At 47.8% G+C, this 13,158-nt stretch overlaps 1 protein-coding gene across 8 annotated transcripts in view; it reads left to right on the forward strand.

The window, feature by feature from the left end:
- Window positions 1–470: 470 nt before the first annotated feature.
- Window positions 471–13,158, forward strand: part of Bcl11a (BAF chromatin remodeling complex subunit BCL11A) — a 100,947-nt gene continuing 88,259 nt past the window's right edge. For 5 of the 8 annotated variants that reach the window (XM_042691148.1, XM_042691149.1, XM_042691151.1 and 2 more), the window contains exons 1-2: window positions 1,122–1,712; window positions 8,745–9,074. In XM_042691148.1, coding sequence (XP_042547082.1) covers window positions 1,658–1,712; window positions 8,745–9,074 — 385 coding nt within the window. In that variant the 5' untranslated portion in view covers window positions 1,122–1,657. Of the gene's footprint in view, window positions 557–1,011; window positions 1,035–1,121; window positions 1,713–4,057; window positions 4,104–8,744; window positions 9,075–13,158 lie in introns of those variants that run through there. The other 3 variants (XM_042691146.1, XM_042691147.1, XM_042691152.1) reach the window with 3 other exon arrangements.

Consider the following 13,158-nt stretch of genomic DNA (forward strand, 5'->3'; position numbering starts at 1 on the left):
AAGGGGGTGTGTCCCCTCCTGGAGACCCGGCTGGGACACCTCCTGCGGCGCCGGGAACAGGTTCCCAGGGCCCCCGGAGTCCCGGGACTGCCCGCGCTTTGTCCTCCGGTCCTCCCGAGAGAGGTGGACGCCTCGGCATCTCTCGCGCTCCGGCCCCCGGTGCTCCTCTCCCGGGACTCGGGCTCCACGCTTTATTTTATTTATTTTTTTAATCTCTCGGCCACTCTCTCTCTCTCCTGCGTCTCCGGGGAGCTGGGCACTGGGTGCTTCCAGTTCCATTCGCACGCAGTCGTTGGCTGGGGCGCTCAGATTCCCAGGCTTGGCCTTGGGGGCGCCCTCCCAGTCCTCCCGCGTCTGGCCCCAGCCGAACGCCGCCTGTGCGCCCCAACCCCCAACTCTGTGGGCCACCGAGGCTCCACGAGGCCCCAAGCGTTGCCCTTCCGGATCCGCAACCCTCCAAACTTGGGCTCCATTCCGCTTGGCCACGCGCTCCCTCCCGGCGCCCCTCGCCCACCGCCGAGCTCGTAACTTAGAGCAGCTCAGCTCTCAACTTCGGGTGATTTTTTTTCTCTCTCTCTTCTTCTCCGTTCCTTTCCTATCCTTTCCTTGGGCAAAGTTTCCCGAGCGCTGCCGCGGGCTCGGGTCTTTCACTTGGGCCCCGGGAGCCGGCCGGCGGGCAGCGAGCGCGGCGGCGGCGCGGCGGCGGCGGCGGCGGCGGCGGGGAGGGGAAGTGGGTGTGCGCACGGAAGAGGGTGTCCGGGAGCAACTCTACCTGGCTTCCCTCTGCCCGCGCTCCCCCAGTCCTGGCCAGCAGCCTCCCGCGGCACTGTGGCTTTCTCCCCCCCCCCCCTCTTAAATAATCTTCCATTTTAGGGACCGCGCGTGTGTGTGTGTGTGTGTGTGTGTGTGGTGGGGGGGGAGAGCGGGGTGCAAGTCTTGCGCCCCGCTCTCCCCCCTCCCTCCTCCCTCCCAGCCTGCCGCCCCTTTCTTCTCTCCGGGCCACGCCATCGCCGCGGCGCTCGCTGCGGCCACTGGTGAGCCAGCGGCCCCGAGCCCCCTCCCCTCCGCCCGCCCCTCCCCCAGGGGCCGCGTCTGGCGTCTGCGGAGCCCCCCGCCCCGCACCTCCCCCGCCCCGCACTGGCCATTGGCTTGTCCTGGTCTCTTTTTCATGTCCAGCCCCTGATGTGTGTCCATTGGTGTGAGCTTCCCCTTCCCTCCTCCCCTTCTCTCCTGCTCGCCCTGCCCATGTTTTGTGTGTCTCTGTCCATCCAGACTCCTGACGTTCAAGTTCGCAGGGACGTCACGTCCGCACTTGAACTTGCAGCTCAGGGGGGCTTTTGCCATTTTTTTTCATCTCTCTCTCTCTCTTCCCTCTCTCTCTCTCCCTCTATCTCTCTCTCTCTCTCTTCCCTCTCTCTCTCTCTCTCTTTTTTTTTGCTTAAAAAAAAGCCATGACGGCTCTCCCACAATTCATCTTCCCTGCGCCATCTTTGTATTATTTCTAATTTATTTTGGATGTCAAAAGGCACTGATGAAGATATTTTCTCTGGAGTCTCCTTCTTTCTAACCCGGCTCTCCCGATGTGAACCGAGCCGTCGTCCGCCCGCCGCCGCCGCCGCCGCCGCCGCCGCCGCCGCCGCCCGCCCCGCAGCCCACCATGTCTCGCCGCAAGCAAGGCAAACCCCAGCACTTAAGCAAACGGGAATTCTCGCGTAAGTAACCCAATAATAGTAATAATAATTATTAATAATCACGGGAGCGCGCAGGACGAGCACGAAGCCAGAGCGAGGGGGAGAGGGGTGTGTGCACGCATTAAAAATGTTTTTTTTTCACGTGAAAAACCTTTGAGAGTCGAGGTAGAAGGGACTAAGGGGGAGAAAGAAGCCCCGCAGCCCCTCTCAACCCGCAGCCTCGTGTGCACTTTTGAGATGGGCACGCACCTTTTAATTTTATTTAATTCTACAAAAAACGGACTCCTCCTCCTTCCCTCCTCTCCGCCGCTTCATTCCTCCCTTCAGAAAGGAATGCAATGATTTTCCCCCCTAGTTTTGCAAAAATAAGGAACAATGCTTAAGGATGCGAACAACTCACATGCAAACCTGGGGGTGGGACTGGAAGGGAAGGGGGGTTGCTTCCACTCACCGTAGGAACATGGAAGTGGGGGGGGGGGAGCGAATCCAAGACTGAAAGAAGAAAAAAAAAAGACTTTCTGGGGGGAGAAAAAGAGGTGAGACTGGCCCCTAGCACCCCAACGTGCGCACGAGCAAGTGTGCCGCGGCCGAAAGTAGTCGTCCCCACAATAGTGCGAAAGGGGTTCCCCGGCGCTCCGGGGTCCGCCGAGTGGGGAAGGGGGGTAGGTGGTGATCGGGGGAGAACCGGGGGACCAGCAAGGACCGGAGACGCGGGCCGGCGCTGCGGCCTTTTGTTCCGGCCCGAGGTGGGTGTTTGTCCCGCCGCCTTTTGTGCCGGCTCCTCGCGCTGGCCCTCCCGCGCCGCCGCCGCCGCCGCCGCCGCCGCAGTAGGGCTGGAGCTTGGAACCCGGGGAGGAGGCGGCCGGGAGCACGCGGGAGCGGGAGGGAGGGAACTCCGGCCGCCGCCGCCGCGTTTGCAGCTGCCCTCCCCTCCTGGCCAAATCTTAGAGGCGACGAGAAGAAGACGTGCAAAATAAAAGGAAAAAAAAAATTAAAAACATTAAACCAGGCAAGAGAATGTACCATTTTCTTTCTGCTCCTAAACAGTAGCCAAACGCTCCGCCAACCTTTTTCCCCCCCTTTCCCAGCGCGTGCCTTCTTTGACCCCCCCCCCACGCAAGAAAAAACAAACCCTCACCATCGCTACTCGAGAAAATAAAATGACAATCACCCTCGTCCCCAAAACCGCTTCAGAGGCAAACTTCAGCGCGCCCGCGGCGCACGGAGGGAGCGAGGAACTCCCTCCTCTTACTATTTTTTGGAAGATTTTCAAAAAAAGTGGAAGTGGATTTTGATTGGGAAAAATCTCGTGTCTGAATGTTTACAAGCACCGCGTGTGCGGGAGCTTCCTGCCAACAAACAGAACGAGGACCTAGCGCGGCGCCGCAGTCCTGGAGCGGGCGGTAGCAGCGGCCTGGCCTCTCCCGGGGCCTCGCCGCGCCCCTGTCTAGCCCGGGATCGCCCACCCCGCGCCCGCCGCCCACCCGCGGGGCACCGCGGCCGGCAGGCGAAGGTGGCCGCTCCGGAGCCAGCCCGGCCTGCGGTCTGTGTCTACCCCCAGCACAATGCCCAGATCTCTCTTCCCGACCTCCCAGACTGCGAAATCGGCCGCACGAAACTCGGTTTGGCCAAGCAGTTTTTTTCTTCTTTTGCAAAGCAACACTCAAAGCGCGTTCTGTGCGCCCCCTCCACGCTGCCCCAGGTTCTTTCTCCGACTTCTCGGGTCCAGACCTGGGGACGGCGGGGAGGTCACCACGTGCTTTCCTGCCCTCCCCCCCCCCACTCTGGCCACTAGCCTTCTGAACGCGAGCCTGGCCAGGCCAGGTGTGTGTGTGTGTGTGTGTGTGTGTGTGTGGAGGGGGGCAGGATAGAAGCGTGTTCCAGTATGCGTTTTGAAGGTATTAGTTCCTGGGACTCTGCGCCCATTCTTGGGTTCTTGTCCGTGCTCTCCTGGGCCTGGCTGGGTCAGGGGTCCCTGCGAGTCCGGCGGCTAGGTGGTTATCTCCAACTGAGGCGCGCCTCGGAAAGGCGGGTGTTGGACACTTCAGAAACTTTGAGAGTCGGGGGAGAAGAGGCGTGGAAGGGCCCCCTGCAGACCCCCCTCCCCGTATTCATGGCTCTTACTTTAATTTTTGGTGCAAGTTTAAAGGACCACCTATATCCTCTCCTGTATTTTTCGAGACGAGTGGGGGGTGGGGGGGAGAAGCACCAGGAACTGAATTTTTCACTGGGCCCTGGAACTTGTCACACACTTGGGGGAGCTCCCCCGCCCCAGCACGTTGCGGGGCCCTCCCTCTCCCCACCCCCGCGCATCCCTCCCTCGCCGCTCTCCCCCGCCCCCCACTCCCCCGGCCGCGCCGGATGCGGAGCAGACGCGGCGCGCACGGCGGTGTGAAGTTACAGCCCGGCCAGGTACCGGCGGGAAGGAAGGGCAGCTGTTCTTCGCAGGACTCGGGAAAGCCGGGCTCGTCGGAAGGATGCCGTGGGGGTTCAAAGGACAGACTGGGGCGCGCAATTTGGAGCTGCTCTCGGGTTCTCCCCCCTCTTTGGTCCATTTCAGGATACTCCAGGTTGGGAGGGTTAGTATCTCCCATCTTGTCCCGGGTGCGGACACTCGGTTAGGGGGCACGCCTTTTTGGGGGGGGGAAGCACAGGGGTCGCTCCTTTCATTTTCTAGGTGTGCAGAGGGGGCGGGAATGTTCCCAGTTTACAGGATTAACCTCTCCCCCCTCCCCGCACCCCCCCCCCCGCCCTCTACGTGGGTTGAATGAGCCATTCGGTCGCTAGGAGGCAGAACAAGATCAAGAAAGCTCAGCGAACTTGAACCTGTACCAGAGCTTCCCCCACCCCCTGCCCAGCGTTTCTCGTCCTGGGAGGGACCAGTGTTGCGAGGGTGGGGGAGGTGGGGGGGGTAACGAACGGTTAGGCAGAATTCCTTTTCTCTCCCCCCCCCCACCCCAACCAGCACCCTTTATGTCTTTGTTCTTCATTTTGACTTAAAAAAAGCGTTTGGCCAGGGCGACGGAGAAGCGCCGGGGCGCGCGGCCGACACTCCCTGGGCGCGAGCTGTGGAACCTGGGGCGCGCCGGGCGCAGAGCGGGGTGCAGTTTTTGTTTTCTTTTGGGGACAGGCTCCCCCCTTTCTTTTTTGGTAGGGAGGAAAGGAGGTTGCGGGCTCTTAGGCTTTGATCAAGGTCGAAGAGAGGGACGTGGCAAGTTGGCACTTGGTCACCAGGTTCACTTCCACCCGGTCATTCCCCCCCCCCATCTCCGCGGTCACCGCAGGCTTTCCAGGCGCCTCGGCTATCCAAAGCTCCCCGTCCCCGCCTCCTGCAGCTCTCGCCTTGGAGCCCGAAATCACAACAATAGTAATAGTTATCATCATAATGATGCGGGCAAGCAGCGTCATTAATAATGAATAACCGTGGTCGCCGCCTGGCGCACACCCGGTGTCCAGAATTGCGGAGTGAAAAGCATTGAACAGATCCTCCAAAGTAAAAAGAAAAAAAAGTGTTTGTGTGTGGACAACAAGAATGGATTTCAGACTCGAGCTTGGGGTGTATTTGATGAAACTGAGACTCCACCGGGTTAACCAGCCGACTTTCCCAAACCTTTTTTCTTTTTTTTTTCTTCCCCCCATCAACTGAATAAAAACTGGGCCTAATAGTCCAGGAAACCCGCATCATCCTGTGGCTGGACTGGCTGGGCATGGAGGCAGCCGTGGAGGCCCCTGGCTCCCCACCGCCTCGGGCCCGGAGTCCCAGCCCTTAGGCCGCTGCCGCTGCACGTGTTTGCAGCCAGCACCGCCAGAGCCTGCAGTCCGGAGCCTGCTTTGTGCCTTCTAGTCCTGGCGCCCAACTTCACTTTCTAGCAGGCACACCCTTGCAAGGGCCCCCGGACACTGGGGCCTGTAGCCCTGGGCATTGCTTTTGTTTCTTTGCTTTTCCCCTCTATTAGCCTTCGCTTGCATTACCCTGCTAAGAAAATCCAGAAGGACTTGGAAAGCAAACTTGAAGACACATTTCCTTTTACCCCTCCCCCCATCCCGCAGCAGCTCTTGTTTCCTTGCGCCTTCCCATTTCTTCTCAGGATTTTTAAATTTTTCAAATTGATTCTTTTGCAACTGTTTACAAAGAGAAGAAAGAGATCTCAGCCTGCCGCTGGGACACTGAGACATTTCACTCTGTTTTGCTGAACGCAGAAGCATTTTATTTTTTATTTCTTCCTCCCTTGTAGAGAGAATTTGCGGCTAATTATTATCATTATTTGTCCACTCCCTTCCACTTCAATGGAGGACTCCCCGCTTTGTAGCCAGAGTTAGGCCCGAGCTTAGAAAGGATGGTTTTGTGGGGGGAAATTAGGATGGTGTTGAATTGAGGGAGGGAATGAAATGGCTGAGGTTAGGAATGTTTTTAGAGAAAGAGGAATTTGCATTAAAATACAGAGAAATTATCTTATGCCCAGAAAGGAAATGTTGATTGCCACTGAGAAAAGATGTCAATGCAAATCAGTAGACTGCTACTAGAGAATTGTATTTTCATATTTTCTTTGTGCCCCACTTGGTCTGATTTTCAATAAGACAGCAGCAATAATAAAAACACATTTTGATATTTCTCTGAACATTACTAGCCAAATGTTTTTCAAGGAGCCCGATGTTAAACGTATTTCATACATTAGGATATAATTCTTGTTAATTAGCAATAATTTACGTTAAGAGCATAGAAAATGTTGAGGTTACAGGTTTTATATCTGTACATTTGATCATCTTGTTATTTTCAAGAACTTTGCCTCCTATAAAATTAATTAGGTGAAATGTGGAGGTGTAATCAGCAACCTGTGAATTACCACTTCATTTCCTGGTTTTGATTGTAAATCAGTTCAGTCACTACATTTAGAAGACTTTAACCAAGTCTGTTTTGTACGGAATTACCTTTAACTATTTGATACCTAGGAGAATGTCCTTTATCTCCTAAATAATGTTCCCACATTCAGAAATATATCAGATCTCCAGAGTTAAAAAAGCAACAACAGATAAACCCAAACGAATCTCAATGGAATTTTCAAGAATGTTTTAACTTTAGTAAAATAAAAGAATGCTCCCCCCTCCCTTGCTTCCTTCAGTCTGCAAACCTCAGAACTTGTAGTTAAAGCTACAATCAAAAACAGCTCCATTTGTCAATGTGTATTTAAGATCCTTAATTCAAATAGCAGGAATCTTGGAGAATGACTTGCCTACTTCCATTTCTCACTTGGTCAAAATGAAAGCAAATGTAGGAGAAAAAAAAAATGACATAAAGGCACAATGCAGAAGCACTTCCGTCCGTTTCCCATTATTTGAAAAGTATGCTTGTGCAGTCTGGATTTATCTTTGAGTCAGGATGTTGGGCAAAGCAACGTTTAAGTGCTTACTTTGCTGTCTTTATTAGTAGGGAGATAACCTTCATATTCCTGTGATGACCTTATGTTAAATTAGGAGGCGTACCAAAGGCTAGAAATTATGACATGTCCTACTTGAGCACAGGTGCAGCTAGGCAGGGCTCTCTCAACATTATTTCACCCAGCACATCTGGGAGTTACTCCAGATCTTCCCCCTCAATATTCATCCTGGGTAGGGTTGAAATAAATTTAACCTGAGTTCACTGGATTTTTGCACTTTATCAAAATCTGTTCCAATATTCTACACTCAAATTAAAATCTATTTTTTGATTCTCTGTGGCTTTAAGTTCATTAAATGTGAAATTGGCAGCTTGCTAAAGAAGGTCAGACTGATTAACTGTTTAAGACTTGTACATTTTTTGCTTCACTTTTTATTAACTGGAAGCATCCTGATATGTTTTGTATTTTGTGATCTTTTTTTTGTTGATAGAGCAAGTATAAGGTTTCCTGAGAAAGACTTCCTAGCTTTCCTTTCCTCATTTGAAAGGTTAAAAAAATGATAGAAGCTGTTCAAATAAATGTTAGAGTATTTTGGCACAAAAGTTAAGAAAAAAAAAGCAAAGAGGAAAGAAGGACGTGGCTACCTTGTTATACCATCTATTGGTGATTATGTGTGCAGAAATAGTCCCATAATGAAGCATTTTGGAGCTCATTCAGAAAATTAGTCAACTTTGACAACATTAGGTGAAGTATTTCACATCTAAAGAAAGGACTTCTTAGCCTCATTCTCAAATGTGGCATTTGCTTGACCATTCTGATTTCTCTGTCATGGATGCCACCAAGTGCAAACATGTTTAGAATATTTTAGGCATTCCTTTCTCCAGAATGAAAAAAAATGACTAATTGGCTTATTTTCTTAAGTACTCAAAAGTATCCCATTTAGTTAATGTGTCTGAGAAGAATTGCCAGTGAATTTGATATTTCTTTCTTTTCTTTCTTTTATTTTTTTGTTGCTCTGCTAAGTATGAGATCAGAAAGGTTTTTGGCAGAGTGAATTCTACTGCGTTATGATTATTTAGACACGTTTTACAGGTGAATGCAGTCCTTTCCTTAGTACGGCAGGGTGTGAGAGTATGGCACATTTTTGTGTGATATAGTACCCTTCTGATTTATGATGCTATGTCTGTATTCTTATGAATATATACATCACACACAAAGGGAATGTGTGCTTATTCACCTCATATTCTTTGGCACAATAGGCAAGTTACTGTCCAGGAAAGAGACAAATTTGGATTGAATCCATGTTTTTGCCATGTTTTTCTTGTGGCTAATATTAAAGTATCTTTATGTCCTCTATGTTATTTGTCATATTATTTCTAAAGGAAGAATTTGTATGTGTGTGTGTGTGTGTGTGTGTGTGTTTGTGCATGCACACACAATCTGGAGTTATGCAAGTCTGATAGATTTCTTTAAATATGTGATAACTTGCTTCATTGATAAATTTACTTTCTTGCTGATCACCTCCACATTCTTATACATTTTGTATGTCTCCTTTCTGGAGAAGGCTACAGCTACTTTCCCTAATGTGGGGAGATGGGGTGGGGTTCAAAATATATGTTCCTCCTTTTCTCTCCTTTTTGGCTTTCTAATAATTGTGCTTTTGTTTCTCTCGTCACAGCCGAACCTCTTGAAGCCATTCTTACAGATGATGAACCGGACCACGGTCCATTGGGAGCTCCAGAAGGGGACCATGACCTCCTCACCTGTGGGCAGTGCCAGATGAACTTCCCATTGGGGGACATTCTTATTTTTATCGAGCACAAACGGAAACAATGCAATGGCAGCCTCTGCTTAGAAAAAGCTGTGGATAAGCCACCTTCCCCTTCACCAATCGAGATGAAAAAAGCATCCAATCCTGTGGAGGTTGGCATCCAGGTCACGCCAGAGGATGACGATTGTTTATCAACGTCATCTAGAGGAATTTGCCCCAAACAGGAACACATAGCAGGTAAATGAGAAGCAAGGAGAAAAGCTGTTTGCATGTTTTCTTTTCATTTTCAGAGGTGCTGTAAGGAGTGGTGAAGTGCTTTCTGTATTTCTCCACGTGACTGTCCATGACAGCCTGTAATGTTCAAATAATCATTCCTGTTGCTTTATGTCCAGAACACAGAAAATAAATACTTTCCACCTCATGGAGTCAGATGCAGGTGGAATAGGTACACACACCTGACACCCTTTCTCTCCACCTGCTGATTCTGAATTTCTTCTCTTCCCCCTGTCCTCCTTCTCCTTTAAAAGTATTGGACTTTACTACACCTCATCCAGTTTCCAATGTCCATTTCTGGCCTTGGGGACATAATCAGAGGCAAAGTGGCCACATAGGCATTTGTAGTTGAGCCAATGATCTGTCTTACTCAGTATGTCTGGTTGGGCCTCCCTTGAGGTGTAGTGAGTTCTCCAGTCTTCCCAGAAGTGGGATGGGCTGCCAGGGTGGTTTGGAAAGGGTGGAAAGAGTTAACTGAGCTTCAGGGCTAGCCTTGGATCCATATTGGCTGTCAGCCCGTATGGGGCTGTAATTAAACACAGCCCCGTGGTGGGATGACACTGTGACCTTGACTTTAAGATGCCATTTTCGACTGGCCAGGCCAGAGTAGAGAGGGCAGTTGCTGAAGCGCACAGACATGCTTACTCGAAAAGTTTAAGGGCATGTTGGAAATTTCAAAAGGTTGGTTTGACAGGAACGGCTGCTCCCTGCAGCCTGCCTCCTCAGCTCAATGATAAATGCTTCTTGGTGCTCTCTCTTGTCTCTGATGTGGTTTTGACAGATGGATCTTGATTTTGTTTGTGGTTTACAGAACCACATGTCACCCTTACAAATGTCCAGTCCAGATTCCACTGTTTCTGCTACAATGCAACATAAAATTTTTCTTATACAAATAAGATTCACAGGTTCATCAGCTCATTCTCCCTCAGTTAATTTTACCAGAAAGGTAGCTAGGCATGTGCGCTCCTCAGCAGCTCAAGAGAGAAGGAATTAAAGACCAATAGAGGGATTTAAATTCCCTACTCCGAGTGATAAACAACAACACTATATATAGTGATCTTTCAAAGGACTTTTGATTTGGCACTTTAGTCAAAATGAATGCAGGTTCTGTGGTGATAGAAACTTCTTACCTGTCAAAGGAAAGGATCATTTTCTCCAGCTCCTTCTTCCTATTCTACTAAAGGTAGACTGTTGTTCAGTAATAGTAAAGGTAGTTCATATAGTTGTTTGTGGGGGGGAGGGGAAGGGGTCCCCTGGAACTTTTCTCTCCCACCTAGTTTAACCATGAAGTTGAACCACAATAGGTCAGTGGTCTAGAGGGAATTAAATATCATATTATTTCTCCTCTTCCCCTCCAGAACTTGATCACTACAACAACCCAAGGTGGCGCCTCTCTCTCTCTCTTTATAAAAATGTTTTCTGCAGCCAACAATCATACTTTTCCTTTAGTGAAAGGAGAAGTGTGTTACCAAGGAAGCTGCCTGTGCAGTTTTTCTTGAATCCACCACGTTTTGTTTATGTGACATGTAGGGTTTTTATTTCAATCTTCCCCCCACCCCCAGTAGGATATGGCAATGACCATTTCCATGTGCTGTCTTGTGTCTGGAAGGAAAATGAACAGAAGTGTAAGGCATGATTAATGAAGCAAGAGCAGGCGGAAGGGGATTTGTCGTCTTTGGAGATCCGAAGCCTTGCTCAATCACCAAATATGGAGTAACGCTTGTGTGATGTAACGTCGTATTTACATATCGAGCTGCTCGTTTAAAAGACAAAACACAGTGTCTGTCAAGCAAGAATTAAAACCACACTTCTTCCTGAGGTCCCAAATAGGTTATTCAGTTTAGGTTAACCAGATCCAAATTTTGGGCCTCTGTATTTAGGGGAGGAATCTGAAGGCTGAGGAGAGCCTTATAAATAGTTAAGGCTTTTTACTCTTAGGTTTATGAATCCTCTTAAGATAGACAGTGAAAGAAATTGGCTTTAAATCCCTGGTTGTCATAATGATTCTGTTGTTATTTCTTTATTTTCTTTTAAGAATTAGTACAACAGCAGAGTGTAAAGAAGCCAGAAAAAAAGTGGATGGGGAGCAAATATGACATTGTATTGGGCTCATACTACATTATTTCACTGAGATGGAAAGCTTTCTAAGGGGTTTAGATACTCAAGGGGTGCACAGGTGTTGCAACCTAGGTGAGGTAAAAATTTCATGCACAAATAATTACAAAGTCTTGATTCCTTTCATTGTGTTTAATCACCTGTTCCTAACCTGGATTTGTCTGTCCATAAATAGTGTGGCCACATCTCAAAGTGAATGTTAGCAGCTAGACTCATGACTTCTCATAGTCTACAGTAATGAATTAAGAGTTTCCTATGGTGAAATTAGCTTTCTATCATTGTACATAAATTATGATGCTCTGGCTCTCAGGTGCTCCTGAAGTAAAGTTTGGGAAAGACAGCTGTATACTGCCCACCCATTTCTCTAAAGTGCATTTCCACAATTCTAAGCCTGCTTGTCTTTTTTTATGATGAGGAAGGAAACAATAACAGTAATCATTCAGTAGATAATTTGGATTGTGTGTCACAAAAAGAAAGGAGAAGCAATGCTCTATAATAGGAAAGAGATGTATTGATGAATCTCTAGAAGAATATGTTTAGCAACTACATAAAAGATAGTCATTTAAGCATGCTGGGTAGGAAAGGCTTTATTAAAGTGCTGTGAATTGGGTTTGAGTTCACTGTGTATTCTATGCCATTTTATAGTCAGGAAGCAGGAGTAAAACGGTGACAGATCTTCCTAAGATATATAAAGCTTAGAATTCGGGGATTCAAAATAGGAGAATCAGGTAGATCTGCAGTAAAATGGCATGCATTTTGACGCCCAAAGCTTTATGTTTTTTTAGGTGATGCATTTTAACTGGTAATGAAATGTGTGTGTGTGTGTGTGTGTGTGTGTGTGTGTGTGTGTGTGTGTGTGTGTATGTGTATTCCCATACTCTATCTACAGATATTAATCAGGTTGCCTTTTCTATTTTATTCAGATATCCAAAGTATTGTGTGATTGAGATCCCTGGAAACCATTGATATAGTATTAATTGAACTAGACATTAGCAGCTTATATTGTGTGGGCCGGTGGTTCATCAACACGTGTGTCAAATACCCACCATCAGATATGAGCGGCTTTTGACTGGCAGGCAGAGCTTTTAATATGGGTTTTGTTTTGTTTGTCTTGTTTTTGAGGCTCCTGTTTTATGATGAGGGAATTAGTCATGGAAGGTTAGTGAATGTGAAACTGTTTTTTCTTATAGTAAAGGCCAAAAATATTATCCTACAGTGTCAGATTTGAAGTTTGGCTTATTGCACATAAACATCTCTATATTAGGGTTGGCTCATCATAGCATTTGGAGAAAATAGAGGAAAATACCACACATCCTATGGAATGCAGTGAAGTCTGTTGCTACTGGTATGTTATACTGTTTTCTCCTTAAAATCATGAACACAGACTTTTATATCAGGGTTTTTGGCTAGACAGTACAGCTGATATCTAGATAATGATATGTAAGACAGATCCTTTAATGAAGGGAGAAATACTCACTTAAAATGGAAGAACATTAGCATGTTACTTATAGGTAAAATTATAACATCCTTAATGCTTTTCAGAATTTAGGAAATCAATTTGCCTTTTGTTTTTGTGCCCATTCTAATTCTTTCCTAGCTTAGACAGAACTGGAGGATATACCAGTACACTTTATGATATAATTGTTGCTGAGACTGTAAATTATAGTATCCTATTATTAATGACTACTTATTTTTCATTTCTCTTTGTTGGTGTGATTTGGAATAAAAACTATTGATCTCTGAGGTGGATTTTTCAGTTTGGCAGCCAAATCAGAAAACATCATCATCAAACAACAACAAAAAATCCAACAACGAAACAATAAAAACAAAAGCAAACCCAATATTTGGCAAACATTTTGTATACCTTTAAGAGGTAGAAAGAGTAGAGAGTATTGTTTCCTAGTAAATACCTAGGGATTTTCATAGGGAGCCT

Source organism: Dipodomys spectabilis, unplaced genomic scaffold, assembly GCF_019054845.1.
Source record: "Dipodomys spectabilis isolate Male_0828 unplaced genomic scaffold, ASM1905484v1 ptg000141l, whole genome shotgun sequence".
Classification (NCBI taxonomy): Eukaryota; Metazoa; Chordata; class Mammalia; order Rodentia; family Heteromyidae; genus Dipodomys; species Dipodomys spectabilis.